The sequence below is a fragment of the Trichechus manatus genome, unplaced genomic scaffold, assembly GCF_000243295.1.
Source record: "Trichechus manatus latirostris isolate Lorelei unplaced genomic scaffold, TriManLat1.0 scaffold00080, whole genome shotgun sequence".
In the NCBI taxonomy this organism is placed as follows: domain Eukaryota; kingdom Metazoa; phylum Chordata; class Mammalia; order Sirenia; family Trichechidae; genus Trichechus; species Trichechus manatus.
Window position 1 is genome coordinate 10,559,454 of NW_004444016.1, and position 20,414 is coordinate 10,579,867.

Here is a 20,414-nt window from a genome sequence, read left to right on the forward strand (position 1 = left end):
TGAGGGGTGGGGGACTGGGGACAGGCAAGAGAGAAATGGAAGAAAGAAGGAGGAGCGTTTGAGCTGAGCTTTTCAGATTATCGGTTTGCCAAAGAAAGAAAGAAGAGTAAGAACATTCTAGGCAGAAGGAATGGCATGGACAAAATCAGAGAGTTGTGAAAGTGGAAAGAAGATGGGTAGTGAAGTATTATTGTAATAATTACTATACTTCCCATGCATTATCACATCAAATCTACACAAAAACCTAATGAAGTAGGAGTTTTATTCCCACTCTTTTTTTTTTTTTTTTAATATGAGGAATCCAAAGCCTAGACATATTGAGTTACTTGTCCAGGAACGCAGAGTTGGCAGGTGGCAGAAGAAGACTTAGTGGTGAAGTTGGAGAAAGGTGTGTTATTTTGTAAGTGTGAACTTTATATTGAAAACAGTGGAGCCCACCAAAGGTTTGTAATCATAAGAACAATTAAACAATAGAAGCATTGTTGAGAACTGCACGTGTACTGTACCATTGTGTTCACTCCCAACAGCTGAGTGACGTATAGGACTATTGTGGTTTCCAGCAGAGGAAAGATCAGATCTGAGTTTTAGGCAGTAACTCATAGGGTGGGCAGGATTAAGCTGAACCCCAAGATTTTAGAGTCAGGGAGCCCAGGAAGGAAGCTCTTGGTTTAGTCAGGTGTAGCGTTGAGAAGCCTGATGGTGAAAACTGATCATCATGCAAACCGTATATTTTTGTATTGGTCTACAATTTAAAAGTGCTTTTATACATAAATAGCTTGTTGATTCATTTGCACAAGGGACTTTTGTGACAAGAGAGGTAAGTATACTGACCTAGCCTATGTGGGAGGGGGAGTAGAAGGGCATGGAATTCACTTCCCTCACACAGGAGTTGATATTGACAGCAGTGATGTTAAAAGCAGCTTGTAAATATGCATAACGGCTGACTGACTGAGGCACAGAACCAAAGGCTCTCCTCCTTGCCATATAGAACTTGACCATCTGCATTAACACTGTCAGACTGGAAACGTGATGCAGTTCTGGGCAGAATGAAGAACTCTAAGTAAAATGAGGAGACTCAGATAGAACTAAAAAAGCATTTTAAAAATATCCTTATGTGGACATGAAACAGGCCCAGAGATTGGTGATAACATTTTCTTGCTGCAGGTGTTCCTTAGCAGTCAGAAGCAAATTCTCTTCCTAACTGGGCTGGAACACAGTTAAAGTTGCATAAACCTAACCACACCCTGCCCCTTCAAGAAGAGGAAGTTTTTAATCAAGTTAAACTCTCAGCCCCAGAAGAGTAAAGAAAAGTACACCTTTGTTGATACAATTGGTTGATGCAGCATTTCAATAAAGTATTTCAGCATCTAACCCAGTAGAACCTCTTTTCCTCCTACAAAATAGACGTATGCAAGAAAACAGTGCAGGCATTTATAGAATTCTGTGAAAAAATACCCAGTATAAATAGCCCTAAATGCAAGGGAGGTAGGTCTGTGCAAACTGCCCTTCTCTGCCTGATTTCTCTGTAGTTTCAGGTTAGTAATGAATAGCTTCCTTCTTCTAACAGGTGATTTGGAGAAATTTCTTAATAATACTGAATGGCCTTAACTTACAGCTTTTCTTGTTGCCTATAGATAATTGGTATATTTTTATATGCAGGCCAGCAGATGAACAATTGAGCTTTATAGCTAGGTCACTTTGGCCTGGACTTAGGGTTCAGATTCATGTTTTGACTAGTTGTTTATCCAAAAATATACATACGTATTTAGGAAATTACTCAGACCCAGCTACTGCTGACACTGGTGTTCCTTAGACTTAAAGTGTAAGTGACAGTATAAACACAGCCATCTACGTGGATACAGTAGTGCATTTTTATTTCTGTTTATACCACATGGTTCTTGTAATGTGAGCCACATGTTTAATGTGACAGGGCTTTAATACTTAGAGCCTAAAGTGCTGAATTTCCTGACTTGGTTTTAAATATTCAGATCTGCCCATTTTAAAAATTAAGTCTGTTTCGTGCCTATGTTTACAAATGTATTAAAGCTGTCAAGAGTTGTTATATTTGCATTAGAGAAAATGCTAATGATTACAGTGGTTTAAAAGCAACCAAGTACAGAAGTTATACCTAAGAGGGATTAGCAGTTACCTGTACTTGCAGAACAGAGATTTGCATATGCAAAGGTACATACTCTGGAAGGCAGTTGCTTTGGTTCAAAGATTCGTTGTTTCAGGCAAAATGGAAATTATAAAGATGGCCATATCTTGAAGCAACAAAATCACCCGAACACTGAAGGTTTCAGAAACTTTGGTAGACAAATATACGAGTAGAAAAGTCTCTCTATTGACTTCAGGGTGTCCTGAAATGGTCCAGGAAGCCCTGGTGGTGCAGTGGTTAAGAGCTATGGCTGCTAACCAAAAGGTCAGCAGTTTGAATCCACTAGCTACTCCTTAGAAACTCTACAGAGCAATTCTACTCTGTCCTGTAGCATTGCTATGAGTTGGAAATCAACTTGACGGCAGTGGGTTTTGGGTAAGATGGTTCAGGTGCTGGCTCCTTCCAGATGAATCTGGAGGCAGGAAGAGTGTAGGGAAGTCAGCTATCTGTTATTACACTATTTCCTTCATTTGTGTGCTTTCTTTTCCTTCTTCCCAGTGTTGCTAATAACCATAAGCAGAATTTGATGACGGTGGCAAACCTTGGCGTGGTATTTGGACCCACCCTGCTGCGGCCTCAGGAAGAAACAGTGGCAGCCATCATGGATATAAAATTCCAGAACATTGTCATTGAGATCCTAATAGAAAATCATGAAAAGGTAATACATAATTGTTTACTCTCAGAGACGAATTTTCTTTGGAGGAAGCTGCATTGGAATTGGCATTCAGGGTTGACTCAAGTTTGCATCACTAGTAGCTCTTAAACTGTTATGATGATGAAGTTGCTGCTGGTGGTAAAATGGTGATGACAGTCATCATGGTGGTAGCCATGGGGTCATATATGAAGCACTTTATATATGTCGTTACTTTATCCTCACAACAATCCAGTGAAAGAGGTTTATTATGAACCTCATTTTGAAAATGTCCTTCATCTATTTTTCTACTTGGTTTTGTGAATCTATGAGAGCTTTTTATATTAGGAATATTAAACTTGGAGTATTTGTGTTACAAATATCTTTTCCTAATCTATAGTTTTCCTTTGATTTTATAAATTTTATAAATGATATTTTTTCATACACTTATTTGTGTTTAATTTGTATAGATGGCCATATGGATGGGCTGTCTTTTCCTTTAGGACATTGTGGTTTCTGGACTTGCTTAAGAAAGTCTCTCCCACCCCCATGTTATATGAAACATGTCAACACAGAGTGCCCCAGTAAAACTGGGGCTAGAGTCACACATCTGTCCCATCTCATTGCTTCTAGTAGCAAACTCCTGTGAGCTTCTCAGAACCAGCAGGATTCCCTAGAGCACCATTTGACAGCCAAAGCTCGGGGACGACAAAAAAAAAAAAAAAAAAAAAAAAGCAGCTCCTCTTAAATAATGGCCTATAATGGGGAATTAATCGTACTAGAGAACCTGCAAAATAAGTCTAGAATCTGACTTCTCACCACTTTGGCTGATAACTCCCTAATGTAAGCCACCATTATCTTCTGTCTGAATTTTTGCAGGAGCCTCTTACTTTGTTTCCCTGCTTCCACCCTTGGCCTGTTTATTCTAATATCAGCCACCAGAGTGAGACTTAAAAATATTAAGTCAGATCATATCGTTCGTCTGCTAATACCCACCCGTTTCACTCAGAGTTCTTACAAGAGCCTGTAAGATCCTACAGTCTCTACTCCCCCCACTGTCACTTACCTGATTTCATCTCCCCTTGTGTCCTTCCTGCAGCCACGTTGACTGCCTTGCTCATCCTTTGATGCAGCAGGCATACTCCCACCTCAAAGCCTTTGCAGTTGCTCTTACCAATGCCTGGAACACTATTCCTCCATAAACCCACATGGTGTGTTTCCTTGCCTCCTTCAAGCCTTCTAAGTGAGGCCTACCTAGATCATTCTATTTAAAATTGCAAACTGTTCCCACCTCCAGCCCTCCCCCTCCCCCTCCGCTTTACCCTGCTCCATCTCTCTCCATAGCATTTAACACTTTCTAACTTACTATATTTACTTATTTTTTAAGTCTATTGCCTTTCTGCCCTCCACTAGAATGTTTACTTCATAAAAGCATAGCCTTTTGTGTATCTTGTTCAGTGCTTTGTCTCTAGTGCTTCAGAAGGCACTGAAATATGTATTGGATGAATGAATTGGCCCTTGAGGTAGCTAGCTTCCAAAATGGCTCCTACTGATCCTCACCTCCTGTGATTCACTCTCTCGTCCCCTCCCACACTGGATAGGACTGGCCAAGGTGATCAGTAGGACTCCCTAGGTGGTGCAACTGGTTAAATGCTCTGCTACTAACTGTAAGGTTGGTAATTCGAATCCACCCAGGGTCACCTTGGAAAAGATAGGCCTGGTGATCTGCTTCTAAGCGATTGCAGCCATTGAAAATCTGATGAAAAACAATTCTGATCTGAAGCACATGGCGTAGCCATGAGTCAGGATCGACTTGATGGCAATTGGTTTAGCATTTTTTGGTTATATAATCAATAGGATGTTGTAGAAGGAAAAGTATGTGACTTCTGAGACTAGTTGTAAAAGATATTGCAGCATTTGCCTTGGTTTATGGAATTGCTTACTCTGGGCAAAGCAAGCCACCGTGTTGTGAGGACAGTCACACAGCCCAGTGGGGAGGAACAGAGGCCTCCTGCCAACAACCAAATGAACTTGTTAGCTATTAAACGAGTCCCCTTGGAAGTAAATCCTCCAGCTTTATTCAAGCCCTCAGATGACTGCAGCCCCAGCCAACATCTTGTCTGTAACCTCATGAGAGACCCTGAGCTAGAACTACCCAGCTTAGCCACTCTGGCTTCCTGACCCACCAAAACTGGGCTAGATTATAAATATTTGCTATTTTAAGCTAAAAGATTTTGGAGTAATTTGTTCTAGAGCATTATATAACTACTAAAGAGCCTCTGAATATAAGCTCTCAAAAGGTAATAGGGATATCTGCAAAGTTGCTTAAGCAACATAGTCTTCCTCTTACATGGTTAATAAGAGATATAGAAATCAAATTATATATTTGAGGAAACTACCTCCCCTCTTCCACAATCAACACCCATGGAAGCAGCAGTCAAGAAATCAAATGATATATTGCACTGGGCAAATCTGCTGCAAAAGACCTCTTTAAAATGCTGAAAAGCAAAGACGTCACTTTGAGGACTAAGATGCACCTGACCGAAGTCATAGTATTTTCTTTCGCCTCGTATGCAAAAGCTGGACGATGAATAAGGAAGGCCGAATAAGAATTGATGCCTTTGAATTATAGTGTTGGCAAAGAATACTGAATATACCATGGACTACCGGAAGAACAAACAAATCTGTCTTGCAAGAAGTACAGCCAGAATGCTCCTTAGAAGCAAGGATGGTGAGACTTTGTATCATGTACTTTGGACATGTTATCGGGAGGGATCGGTCCTTGGAGAAGGACATCATGCTTGGTAAAGTAGAGGGTCAGTGAAAAAGAGGAAGACTCTCAACAAGATAGATTAATACAGTGGCGCAACAGTGGGCTCAAACATAGTAACGATTATGAGAGTGGTGCAGGACTGGGCAGTGTGTTGTTCTGTTGTACATAGCGTTGCTGAGTCAGATGCGACTCTATGGCACCTAACAACAACAACTTTCCCTCTTTCCTCAACCTTGGAACCCCGTCTACTCACCTCCCTCAAATCAGGTGTAGGAACAGTTTATGTTATATACGATAAATATGAACGTGTGAAAAGGGAATCGAATAGAATAACAGTTAATAACATGGATTCAAATCCAGGCTCTATCACTTACTAGCTGTGTGACCATGAACAGATTACTTAACCTCTCTATGCTCATAAAAGTACTTTTCATACAGTCTAACTGCTGTAACAAACAACCCCAAAATATCAGTGACTCAGGACAACAGAAGTTTGTTTTTTGCTCACATAACAGTTCAGTGTGGGTATTTTGAGGGAGGCCTTCCATGTGGTGATTCAGCATTCCAGGCCCCTTCCATCTTGTAGCTCTGCCTTCCACTCTGCAGATAGGTGAAGTGAGAGAGCATGGAGGATGGAGTAAGAATTCATGTGCCAAACCTGGAAGATGCTTCCTTTTATTTTCCCTCACATTCCATTGGTCAGACCTCAGTCCCATGGCCACAGTCCCATGGCCACACGTAACTGCAGGGGAGGCTGGGAAAAGCAGCCTAACTGTGTGTCCAGAGGAAAGGGGAGCCAGTGTGATGACCACTAGCCAGTCTGCTGCATTCCTTCAGTCGGTTTGCTGTGAGAATTAAAAGAGGTAGTTTATATAAAGGACTTAGCCAAGGATCTGGAATGTAGCAAGGTTCAATAAATGTTAACCATTATTTTTATCAATCTCAACAGAATTCTCTGGAAATAGATCTCAAATCCAAGTCCCTCTCCAAATGTCACATCTGCCGCCCAACAGTACTTTTTAAATAACTTAATCTTTTCTTAAAATAGTTTTAAATGTTGAGACAGATCTCTAAGTAAGCAGTTTGATTATGTGTCTGTCCCTAAAGGGTATATTTGAGCTTTTAGTAGGCAGTGTGTAATGACTTGAACTGTAATTATTTTAGGTGTCCTTGGACATTCAAAGCCAGAAAACATATTCCAAAGTAGCATGGCAGAAAGAAAGATCTAATGCTACTAGTAACAATATTGAAACTCTTGTAAGCAAGCAGCCATCTCTGCTTTAGACACAAAGTATAGAAACAGAAATGAAATATGAAATGCTTGACCAGGCTTATGAATATATGGGTAAGAGACTGGTGAAAATACTCATCTGGCTTGGGGGATTATAAATTATGTTACTCGCTGATATTTATTTGGCAATGTGCATATAAAAAGGGTATTATGATGCTTCATTATATGTTCTTCTCCATTAATCTATGCCAGAGAGTAAGATGAATCACAAGTAAGATTTATGTTCCTGGGGGAGCTGGTGAAGGCATGCGTGTGAAAGCTTTCCAGGCAAAAGGCCACACCAACGTGTGTGTCTTCAGCCCCAAGGGAGTTTTTAATCTGATGTCCTTGATGGCCCACAGTTATAGGCAAGACCTGTATATGTACATTATTTTGGGAGAAAGCCCTTAATATTCATCAGGTTTACCTTTCTGGTAAAAAATTTAGAATAAATTTTTAAAATGTAGCTTCAGGCATGTCTTGGCATGGAGAGCAAATGCCACCTCAGCCTTGTCAGGAAGTCTGTGGTTTTCACCTCCCAGGCTTTCCAAGCACCCACGACCATGCTGTGGCCCCTGGTGTTCTAGAGACAACCCTTTGACTGTTCATATCTGCCAATAGAAATTGCCTTTAGTCATCAAATCTAGAGCATTAGTGTGTTCTCAGAAACTTGTCAGAGACTTGATCTTTAAAATTCATGATATTAACATCTCAGTTAACAGTATTTAATGAGCATTCCGTTAGATTTTGTGTAATTTTCTTGAAATACACAAATGTCCAGGAATGACTTCTTTTCTGTCTAATCTTGAGTATCAGAGTTGGAGAAAATCCTGAAATCCCTTTTGAAGAAATGCTTTCCAGCAACACCTTAGCCACCTGCCCACCAGTAAGAAGCATATGATGGCATATGACACTGTGCTTGAAACAACCCCTAACACAGGACTTAAATATACATCCCCCAAGTTCCTGGTATAACATGCTCCCATGTTGTGAAGAACATTTTAAGGTGTTTATACTTTGTGCCATTGGACAAGGATTGGGAGGGATTCAGAAAGAAATAGAACACAGTACTGAAAGAGGGTGCAGAAACTCAAGTGTCTAGCTAATAGATCTGCTCCATAGATGGACAGACAGAGAAAATTGAACTATAAGATGTCTGTTTCAGTTAACTATTGCTGCATAGCAAACCATCTTCAAACCTAGTGACTTGAAACAACAGTGATTTTATTTCTCACAGTTCTGTGGGTCATAAATTTGGGGAGGGCTCATGTGTATCCCACATAGTGTCAGCTGGGATGGTTCTACTGGGGCTGGAGGACCTTGGTACTAGCTGCTGGCTGGGACACCTTTGTTCTCCTCCATGAGACCTTTCTCTCGCTATCTCCATGTAGTTTCTCATCACTCAGTAGTCTAGCCCTGACTTCCAGAAAGCAAAACCAGAAGGCCTCTTAAGGCGTAGGCCTAGAACAGATAAAGCATTACTTCCACCACATTCTGTTGGCCAAAGCAAATCACAAGTCCAACCAGATTCAAAAGGAGGGGAAATAGACTCGACCTCTGATTCGAGGAGCAGTATGTACAGTGGTGGAGGAATTATTGGCAGCCATCTCTGCAGACGATCTGCCATGATTCCTCACGCTCCCATCGCTGGCAGGTTTGCACTTAGTCCCCTTGGTGGAAGGCTTTGCTTTCTTATTAGTGGCTTATGCTGAACACAGGCCACTCCTTGATAAGTACTTTTTATGCAAAGCGCTCTTCTGTGTGTCAGCATTGCTGTATTTACACAGTGAGGGGGCATAAAACATTTGATGGTAGTGGTAAGTCCAGTCCTCAGATACCCTTTGTAAGCCTCAGTATGGAGAACTAACTCATAAATGTCTAAAACTGGAAAAACATCTTTGTCTTTAAAATTGACATTTAAAAGAAGAGCCAGAAAATTCAGTTTCTTTTACTTGATAAAATACATTTTTTTCAAGAGAAGGAAAAAGGCCTGTGAGTTCTGACTAAAGCATATGGTCTCTTTCTCTTTTTCTTTCTCTGTCTCTCTGTCTCTGTTTCTCTCTCTTCAGTAAGCATTAACCTAGACATTCTGTGGAAATGAAGATGAATGCCTTTTTGTAGTCACTGGCACATCTGCACACCCTTGAACAGTGCCTGTGGGTGTAGAAACATCCCCTGCTGAGCCTCTCTTTTCACAGAGAACCCACATGTATCTCCTTCATGGGAGACTTAGTGACATGCTTCACACAGAACTTGAATTTGGTCAAATTAAGCTTACTAACCATATACTTACCATGTTACAATGGTCCAGAAACTCTTCTCTCCCTTCTCAGATAGCGCCAGGGACAAGAGCTATGCTTGCCACAGTTCTAGGAAGTAGATATCCCAGAGTAAGAGGAGTCACAGAGGAAAAAGCCAGAAGATAAGGTGTTATGATTGGATATTCATGGTAATTTTTCCTCTCCACATTAGTAATACAACACTGACTTATTTATTCAGTTGGAGATAATGGATCTTTTGGAAGTACATAGTCCAGAAATAATAATAATGATAATGATAGCAATAGCTAACTTTTACTTGCAGCTTACCATCTGTAAGATAGTGTGCTAAGCACTTTGTATTGATCATCTCATATGATTTTCACAGCAACCCTGTAAGGTCATCATTTTTAGCTGTTTTACAAAATATGAATCTGAAGTGCAGAGAGTTTAAAGACAGCCTGTTAGGAGAGGAACTAGGGTTTGAATCTAGGACTGCTTTCCGAACTCAAACTATTAAAATTACTTTAGTTAATCTTTATTCTACATAATGAATATTTATTGGACATCTACTATTGGTTGAAGAAAAATAAGATTTTTTTTAAGGCACTCATATTTTAAGAGGGTATAAAACCAAAAACACCAAACCCATTGCCATCGAGTTGATTCCAACTCACAGCAACTCTATAGGACAAAGTTTAAAGCTGCCCCTTAGGGTTTCCAAGGAGTGGCTGGTGGATTCGAACTGCCCACCTTTTGGTTAGCAGCTGCGCTCTTAACTATTGTGCCACCAGGGCTCCTTAAGAGAGTATAATTAACCATAATACAGTGAGCTAAGTATCATTCAGTAAGATGGATAAAGTGTTATGGGAACACTCAGGAGAAAGAATTTAATTCCATCGGCATTGGGCTCTGACACGTGAATAGAAGTTTTCTAGGTAGAGGAAGAGTGGAGACAGGAGGGATAGCCTTCCAGAGAAACAGCATTAATCAAGTCATGTGTATTAAAATTACATGGTTGTGGAAGGACTGTGGGTTTTGCTAGCAAGTGGTGGGAGATGCTGCCAGATAGTTGGATTTCGCCCAGTTGTTAAGGGATCTTGAAAGCTATGAAAAAGGGTTGGAATTTACTCCTGAGAACTGGGAGCTCTCAGAGGTTTCCAGGTAGAGGGGTGAATGATTATATCAGCACTTTAGAAAGACAACCCTGGAAGCTGAACCAAATTACACTCTGATTATTATACCAAAATCTTTTTTTAAATAAATAACAAAACTATAGAGTTGACCATAAACTTGTGGTTGTATATTAAAAAGTCTTACTCAGAGAGTGTATACCTCTGACTTCCAGCTTTGCTTATGATAGGGTAGAGTATGGTCCTCATGGTCTTTATTTGGTTCTTCTTGCTAGACTTCTAAGAGGAAATACTAGCTCATAACTTCATCAGTGACTCTTTTGGAGCTGAGTAGTCAGCCTCCTCTAGAAGCAACAAGAAATGTGAAGTTTTAAGCAGCTAGTATCCTGTACCCTAGACTCTACTTGGATTACATAAGGACTGAAAAATAATAGACTTGGGAGTCTGGCTGTTTTTACCTGTAGTCAGCTCTCAGAGTTGAATGTTCAAAGGGCAAAGATTTTGGTTCTTACTGTGCTTGTTTTAAGGTCTACTATAACCAAATAGTTATTTAAAAAGACCATTTCTGTATGGAAAGAATGTTTCCCCAAACTCACGGCTTATCACACTGAGCTAGGTATCCTATTCTGAGCCTTAAAACATCAAGTAGACAAATACTTCAGGGTATAGCAGAAGTTACCAATATTTATACATTTCTAGTTAAGATTTTAAACCAAAACAAAATATTGAATGCTGTCGTTGTCCAAGATACCTCAAAGCTCAGAAACCCTGCTGTTTCTTACAAGGTTTTTCTTTTATTCATTTCTTTAAAGGTTAACTTGCCAGTGACTTTGAGAAATTTAAACATCTGGGAAGAACAACCATATAAAAAAAAAATACGGCATTTTTTCATAGTTTGGATGTGACATTTCAGGCTAATAACATGTATGTGTGTGAGAGAGAGAGAGAGCTACCTTACTGTTAAATTCCAACATATAATAGGATTGGACCTGCTTGTTCTGTAACAATTCCTGACATTTCTGTTGACTGTGGCACTCAAAAGCATTCCTGCACATGAATCAGGATGTGTGTTTGGACATGTGTGCCTGTGCACCATATGCTTTGTCAGCATTGCCTGTTCTAATACCTATTGATGTTTTATAAAACATTTCCCAGTCCCTCAGTTTTCTTTAGAGGAGGTAAAGGTTGATACTTCAGCTGTCGATCCCCAAAATCAGTGCCCCTTTTTAACATAATTGCACTGCAGTAGCTATGTCAAAGAGAGGAAGTTAACAACCATGGATGATCTGTTTAACACCTAGTATAAATACCAATATTCCGCTGTTATTCATAAGGTTTTCACTGGCCAGTTTTTTCAGAAGTAGACTGCCGGGTCCTTTTTCCTAATCTGTCTTAGTCTGCAAGCTCCACTGAAACCTGTCCACCATGGGTGATCCTTCTGGTATTTGAAATACTGGTGGCATATCTTCTAGCATCACAGCAACATGCAAGCCTCCTCAGTATGACAAACTGACAGACATGTGGGGAAAGCAACAGTGTCACTTTGGAGACTAAGGTGTACCTGATCCAAGCCAGGGTATTTTCGGTCGCCTCATATGCATGCGAAAGCCGGACAATGAATAAGGAAGACAGAAGAACTGATGCCTTGGAATTATGGTGTTGGCGAAGAATATTGAATATATCATTGACTGCCAGAAGAACGAACAAATCTGTCTTTAAAGAAGTACAGCCAGAATGCTCCTTAGAAGTGAGGATGACGAGACTTCATCTCACATACTTTGGACATGTTACCAGGAGGGACCAGTCCCTGGAGAAGGACATCATGCTTGGCAAAGTAGAGGGTCAGCAAAAAAGAAGAAGACCCTTCATGAGATGAATTGACACAGTGGCTGCAACAATGGGCTCAAGCATAGCAAGGATTGCGCGGGACCAGGCAGTGTTTCATTCTCTTGTACTTAGGGTCACTGTAAGCCAGAAACAACTTGACGGCACCTAACAGCAACATAAGCACGAAGTCGTAAGCAACCTTGTAGGCCCGATAAAATGCAAGCACCTTTCAGTGCTTGATTTGAGCTGATTTGGGCCAACCAAACTGCCTCCATGTGCTTCTACCAAAGTGTTGATGGCATAGAAATTTATCGCACCAGTGTTGGGATTTGTGCACAAATGTACGTCAATTAAGAAAATGCAGTTGATTTGAACAGTTTCTGGCAACTAACTGGTGTTTAACAAGTTACATTTCATTTCCTTGATGTTTCAAGCAGCTGTTGATATGCAAAATTAATAAAAATAAATAATAATGATAATAACTACAACAACACTAAGATGTGCCTGGGTGCTTTTACTACTCTGGGTAGTCCCTGGTCCTGTTGCCTGCTCGGGAAGCTAATCTGGTATGTTATGGTCTGGCTTTTCTCATTTGCTCATTGATTTTTTATTTCTTAATTTTATGTTGCTTTTTCTCTCATCAGTTCCTGAGTGTATGGTTCTCTCCTTGTTTAGAAGCAAGCTAGCTTTACTTACAGGTTAGGCTGGAATTCTTCTGACACAGGGTTTGGTTTGGTTTGGTTTTTAGTGGCAAGTGCTGTGTCAGATACTCTTCATTAATGTGATAAGGTTGTGGGTCTGAACATGTGTATCCCCCCGATAAACCCCTGATAAACTGATCGTTATTTTAATTGTGAAACTCCTTTCATGTTGCCCAAATGAGGGTGAAGATGGTTGTTGTGTTTCAGTCTGTTCTTCTTCATCAGCAAAGACAACTGGAAATAAAATCTTTCTGGAGATATGGAAAATTATAGCATCCTGTGGATTGCCTGAACCATCTATGTATACCCTCAGTTACTAAATGGGATTGCTTTGAGGGATTTTTAATAAAACTCCCCAAACTGCTTTCCAAATTGCCAATCCCTCTGCCAAAATGCTGATATCAACAGGACATCAGACTTCCAAATGTCCTTAAAAAACCTCTCTGTAGCTACAGGCTCTGGATTTGGCCTCTTAACTGTTACACTAAACAAGCCCTGCCGAAACTTGCCTGGTTTTCCAATGGGAAAGCACTGAGTTAGTGCCCAGAGCAGTCCTCTACTCCATGGTTTGACGTGAGAATGAGTCTACAGTGTGTGAGCCATGGGCATTCGTTCTAGTGCTCCTCTTTCAAAGCAGATGCTTTTCAGATTAAACAAGCTAACCCCTTAATATTTGGGACCCTGATGCTTGCATTTGTGTCTCAAGAAAATAGTCAATCTCCTCTAGCATAGAAGCCTTTCTGTTTTGCGTTGTAATCCCTGGGTCTCTGTCACTGATTTATTTTCTCAGAGCTACTTGCAGTTATAGGCCAGGAACTCTTCATCATGACCTAATTTTCTTCCCATAAAAGTCACAGCACATAATAAAGAATAAACCACACACATTACAGGGAGACTCCTAACCCTTTTAAATTGTAGGAGTATGTGAGAGATGGAATTGGAGAAGGTATAAAAATGTGTATGTGGCATGGCTAAGAACAAATTCCATGTCAATGCTCTACAGTGTCAAGATGGGCTGGTGAAATTTGAATTTTATTGACAACGCAAGGGAAAAAGAACAGCACATTCTAGCATTGCTGGAAGCAGTTAGGATCAGTGTTTCGCAAAGAGCAGTAATTAAATTTACACTTATAAATTAAATCCTTATGTCCCGACTACAAATAATTCATTGTTGAGTCTCTGGTTATTTCCTTTCTTGTACTTTGTAATTCTGCTTTTTTATTGAATACTGAGTGCCAAACCGTGTGTTAGGTGCCTTGTGTACATTATCTTCGGTCCTCAGCACAGCCCTAGGAGTTTTTCACAGATGAGATGTCTGAAGGTCAGAGAATTATATAATTCTTACTCCAGGTCATAGATCTAGTGAATGACTGAACCAGATCCATCAGACTCCAAAACTTATGATCTCTTCATTTTGCCCTCTGACTCTCAAATTAATAATACGTATGAAGACCACACCACCACCCATCTGTCAGTTTGTCATACTGTAGTGGCTTGCGTGTTGCTCTGATATTGGAAGCCCTGCCACCAGTATTTCAAATACCAGCAGGGCCACTCTTGGTGGACATGTTTCAGTAGAGTGTCCAGTCTGAGACAGACTAGGAAGAAAGGCCTGGTGATCTACGTCCAAAAATTAGCCAAAGAACACTGTGAATCACAACAGTATTGTCCGATATAGCGCTGGGAGATGAGCCCCCTTGATTAGAAGGCCATTCAAAATACACAGTGGCCATAACAATAGACTTGAGCATACCAATAATCAGGAAGATGGCACAGGACCGGGCAACATTTCGTTCTGTTGTACATGGGGTCAGCATAAGTCAGAGCCAACTCCGTGGCAATTAACAACAACATACAGATCACCAATGGTGAAGACCCAGACAGTCAGACTGTGTAGGTCCCAGTTCAGATGAACTTCTGATCTGTTTGGCCTCGGACAAGTCAGTTAATCCCAGTGAGTCTCAGTTTCCTCATATACAAAATGGGAAGAATAGCAGCACCTCTCTAATGAGGTTATTGTCAGTTTAAAAAAAAATGAGATAACCTGTATAAATGCAGTGAAACCTGTGAGAGCTGGAACTCGATGAAACTACCTTGTTTTTCTGAGTCTTGCAAGTTTTCCACCTTTGACAGGGTGCAGTCTTACCACTTTTCTATCGCTCGTTTTAGTGGAAAATATTTGAGTTTTCCTTCTCTGAAAGGTTTCCGCCTTACAAACCTTCTGGCTTTTGCAGGTTTTGCTGTAACCTAGCACAGTAGTCACTCAACAAGGTTTGGTTATTTTTATTCTTGTTTATGCCCCCCAAACCTCCTGCCTGTTCTATACCAGGTACTGTGCTAAGCATTTTATGTGCATTATCTTTTCAGTAGCTCTGCATGGCAGGTATCAGACCCCCATTTGCAGAAGAGAAACAGACTCAGAGGAGTTAAGGAACTTGCCTGAGATCACAGAGCTAGTAGTTGGCAAAGTCAGGATTTGAACCCAAGTCTGTCTAGCTCCAAAGCCTGTTTGCTCTCTACCCACATAACAACGTTAAATCCTCTTCCTGTATTTTGATGGGGATGATGGCAATGATGTCGATGATGGTGATGGTGAGGTCAGTGTAATGTAGGTTGCCCACTGAGTAAATGCCAGAACCAGCAGTCAGCCAGGTCTGACTGCAGAGGCCAAGCTCCTGACTACTGTGCACCATGGCTTAGGGGAAACAGTAGCTTGGTATTTATGGCTGGCACAGTGGTTAAGAGCTCAGCTGCTAACCAAAAGGTCAGCAGTTCGAATCCAACAGTTGCTCCTTGGAAACCTTATGGGGTCGTTCTACTCTGTTCTGTAGAATCACTATGAGTCAGAATTGACTCAATGGCAATGGGTTTGGTTTAACAGGAATTCCACTTATAGGAAGCTTGAAATTGGGGGTACCTGGAAGGGGTATCTGGAGTTATATTTTTATTGTATGACTTTTTCCCCAGTAGTTTCAGAAGGCTTATGACCTTCTTGACTTTTATCTCCAAGGCATTCCTGACTAAGTCAGAATTCATTTGTAAGTTTGGACAGTATTAATGGGGCACTGGGGGCACAGAATAAATTCCCCGCCCCCCGCCTTGTATGTTAATTTGGGAAGTCTTTGAAATGAGTAGATTGTTCCAGCCACATGGTAAAGCTCCATAAATCCATTGCTCATAGATTATATGCACTCATGATTCCATCATTGAGCAGGGCCATTTGTACAGTAATTCTTCTCAGTAGACTGAAGAAAACTTCGTTTGAGTCTCTTGAAATCATCTTTTCCAAACTAAATAGGATTGGAATAACCTACAAAATTGGGAATAATTCAGATTTTCATCAGAATTTCAACTTGAACTTTTATCACAGATGCAGACTCTTGGCCTAGGTAGAAGAAGGCTCGACAATAAGCAGCCTTTAAACACTTGCAGGCATCCCAAACAGTTAAGCACTCTACTACTAACCAAAAGGTTGGTGGTTCGAATCCACATAGAGGCACCTTGGAAGAAAGGCCTGGTAATCTGCTTTGGAAAAGGTCATAGCCTTGAAAACCCTCTGGAACAGTTCTGCTGTGACATGCACAGGGTTGCCGTTAGTCAGAATCGACTCAACAGCAACTGGTTTGGGGTTGTTTTGTTTTGAGTTTTTTCTGGTGTTTGTATTTTTGTGTGTTTTGTTTAAACAACTTGCATGTGTTCAAGTTTCAGTTATCAATTAAATGAACAAAAGTAATTTAGGGAATGATTTCCCAGACTTCTTAATGAAACTTTGTCATCTACTCTTACTAGTCTAATTCACAAAGGTGCCTCACACCTTGAAAAAAGTGTGTAGTGATAACGAGGATATTGCCACCTTTGGCACTTTACATTTTGCAGTGTGATCACTTGCATGTTACTGCATTTGAGCCTGAGAATAGCCCTATCAGAGCTCTTCTTAAGCCTGGGCCTGGCTTACAATAAAAGCCAGAGAACTGCCTTTCGGGGCTGTAGTTCTTGCCTATAGTGAAAATCACTGTCTTCTAGAGCTGATTCATGTCATCACTGTTGTCTACCGTCATGTCATCCCGTGACTCATGGCGACTCTGAGTTACAGAGTAGAACTGCTCCACAGGGTTTTCTTGGCTGTAATCTTTACGAAGCAGATCACCAGGTCTTTCTTCCTTGGAGCCACTGGGTGGATTTAAGCTGCCAACTTTTAGGTTAGCAGCTGATCACAAACGGCTTGTGCTCCTTCAGAGCTAATTCTAGTGAGCTGGAATAACGTTTCTCTTAGAGAAAACGGTCAGTGAGCAGAATGAAATTCTCCCTCATCTGTGCTTCCACATTTCTTCCCACTCTGCTGTGTATAAACATTGTTTTGGAAGGAATTTTTCATGCATCTGTCTAAGTCCATGGTCCTTCCTCACAGTTTATTCCCTTTGTTTCTCTAGCATTTACTACAATTCTTAGGAAGGAGTAAATGTCATATTTTTGTTGACAGTTGAAATTAAAATATATATTCATTTTCTCCACTCCCACTACAGCTGGGAGAGGATCTCATTCTCTGTAACTCATTAAAGAAAAGAGAAACAAAATTTGGAGGCCAGACGTGAGGGGTGGGGTGAGGTAGCATGAGAATCAGGCCTATCACTAACTCTGAATTCCTTTTCCAAGCTGAGGATTGCTGAAGGTGCTATACTTGAGGCCAGAGGCAAAAGGGTGTGAATGGACACCATTATTTGTTGAAATCCATTCTTGTGGGTTTGGGACACTGGTTTCTGTAGAGAGAATTGGCTGGGGAAGATGAGCGGAATGACAGCTCAGGTGGTGGCGAGTGTGGTTGTTAGAAACTTCTGCCCTTGGGGCTCCAGTCCCGGCCCCACTCCTGGCTAGCTAAGTGTGAGGTCAGGAAGCCTCTCATCATGAAATGGTCACCATACTTATGAAATGGTCACCATACTTATTATGTAAAGTTGACCTACAGCATAGAGATAAGTCCTGTAAAGCACCTAGTATAGTGCTTGGCAGGTGCAAACACTTATATATGGGAACCATTTTGAAATGGTGATGATGATGGTGCCTGGTTAGGTTGTCATCTAGGAGCACCTGTGACTCAGCATTGTTTGGGGAACCAAGTAAGGATAAAGGAGAAAGCTTCTTAGAGGCTGCCAAACTGGAGACCATCAACAACCACAGGCTTTCTCTTTTCTTCCTCTTACAGAGACTCCAAAAGAGACTAGAGATGTGTGGCACTGGTAAACTTATTTTTTAGGGGTTCCAACCCAGTTTTTTGTTGTTGTTGTTTTTGCCTTAAGTCTTCTTCTCTCCTTTATCCCCTTGCCCCAACTGGATTCAAGTATGTAGTGATTCAGTTTATTTTTTTGAAAAATTTCAGTCCCCTAGGGAAAATATGATAACGCTGTTTTCAAACAGCTGTGTTTGGGAGCGAGACTGACTTAACCAGCTGCCTGGCATCATTGGAGCCCAAGGACCTGCCAACTCATGGACAGCAGCTGTTTTGGCTGAAATTCTTATAATTCTTACAAGTTTGCTTTATTTGTATCAGCTTTTGAGTTTTGCTTTCAAATCACACATAATGGAGAGAGGCCCATGAGACAGACTCTGGTGTGTCTAGGGCCATGCAAAGGTGAAGGTATCAGGGTGGCACCACCACCCTCCTGTTACTCATCCTGTTTTCTTTCCCTCCTCGGAAAGAGAATATCTACAAGGGGGCTAGCTCCAAAGAGTAAGAGATGGCTAATGACTGGATCAATACATTTCGATATCTTAATCTGTTATTGTTGTTGAATGCTGTTGAGTCAGTTCCAACTCCTGACAACTCTCCATGTGTTATAGAATACAACTGCTCGATAGGGTTTTCTCGGCTGTCATCTTTATAGAAGCAGATTGCCAAGCCTTTTGTTCCACGGTGCCAATGAGCGGGTTCAAACCACCAACTCTTCAGTTACCAGCCGAGAGCAAACCATTTGTGCCAGCCAGGGATATTGATATCTCAGTATAGTGGGGGTGTTATGCAGCCATTATGAATCATCTTTTGAAGGTTTTTTAAAGAAGAGGAAAATGTTATACTGTTAGTGAAATCTGTAGGACACAAGACTAAGGAATATAATCTCAATGATTTTTTTTTTTAAAAGTGTATTTTGCCATTAAATGAGATAATTCTTACAAAGCACTTAACCCAGTGTCTGGCATGGCAAAGACAAACTAGATGGTAGCTTCTGGAATGCAGAGTCTCTAACAGCTGGGGCTGTGTTTGCCTCATTCACTGTGATATTCAGAGTGCTTTGTTTAAAGTAAATACTCAAAAGATCTTTATTGATGGAATGAATGTGTGTTGTTATTATTATCATAAGCATCTAAAGGAATCTGGAAAATAACCTATACTGTCTCCTGTAATTATGTCTATAGTAGTGGCAACTGAATTAACCTCTGTGTTCCTCCATTCTTCATTACAAAACAGTGAGGGCAGTACCTATTATGCAAGATTGCTGAGAACTGAGTGAGTTAACATATTTTTATGTAGATAACTCCCACCTTCTCCATTTGTCTTCTGACTGTACCCTGCCCCTGTGAGGTATTTCCATAAGCACTGCTATGCCAATTTTTTTTTACTTGTTGCTATAAAAAAATTAGCATAGTGCGCTTACAGAAGTACCTTGAGCGGGCAGCGAGGTTGGCAAACAAGTGTAGAAGGTGTACATTATTTGTGCTTAAATATGGTACATGTGAAGCACATAGTACAGCGGCTGGTCCCTAGGGAGTGTGCAGCGCAGGGGGACAGTAGTCACAGTAAGCACCACACACATATTGGCTATTATTATTATTGAATTCTGCCACACTTTTAACTGTTGAAAAAAAGATGAGACTTCCGGCAAAATGGCGCCCTAGGTGGAAGCATCACACCATCCCTCCACAGCAAAGATCTGAAAAACTAAGCCGAACAGAGAAAACAACAATCCTGAAACCCTAAAACATCAAATGAAGAGATAAAGAACTCATCCAAGCACCAAATGGAGTGAGAAAACTGACAGAGAACAGAGAGCGAGGAGAGATTCATGCAGAGGTCCCCTACCAGCTAACACAGCACGGATCCACCGTCTTGGACTCCTATTGGAGACCAGCAAATGAGAAAGCAGCTTCACGGGGCTTCCAGTGGGAGACAAAACAACCGCTCCACACATAACAATCTCTCTGCTACGTCCTGCCTACTTGTACTGTGCACTTAACATCACACCACAAAGCAGCACAGGCACGGCCTACTGGAACCTGCCCTGCACTGATTACCGACCCACCCTGGTGGCTGTAGTGAGTGCCACAAACAGCCCGTCCCAGTAACTCCTATTCAGCTAGACCTGCCCTGCGGTACCATATCAGAGTGACTGACCCTGCCAATTGGAGAAGGAGGCGAAAAGTATCATGCCCACAGACAAGCAAACAACAAAAAACACACAGTCCGCCTGCTGAGACAGTCAATTTTTTTTTAAAAAAGGGATGAAACAAACAAATCTACAATCAATAAACAAGAAAAATAACTACTGAATGCCCAAAAGACAGCAGACAATATCGAAACATTTACAAAAACAGGACAGGATGGTTCCAGTAGGCATCCAAAATAAAAAACCAGATGACTTTCCAGTGGAAGAAAATGCACTAGAACTACCTG

At 41.0% G+C, this 20,414-nt stretch overlaps 1 protein-coding gene across 5 annotated transcripts in view; it reads left to right on the forward strand.

Annotated features, from left to right (window-relative positions):
- ARHGAP26 (Rho GTPase activating protein 26) overlaps nucleotides 1-20,414 on the forward strand; it is a 550,033-nt gene that overhangs the window by 381,529 nt on the left and 148,090 nt on the right. For all 5 annotated transcript variants that reach the window (XM_004381135.1, XM_023735643.1, XM_023735640.1 and 2 more), the window contains exon 18: nucleotides 2,657-2,816. In XM_004381135.1, the coding sequence (XP_004381192.1) occupies nucleotides 2,657-2,816 (160 nt within the window). The remainder of the gene's footprint in view (nucleotides 1-2,656; nucleotides 2,817-20,414) is intronic.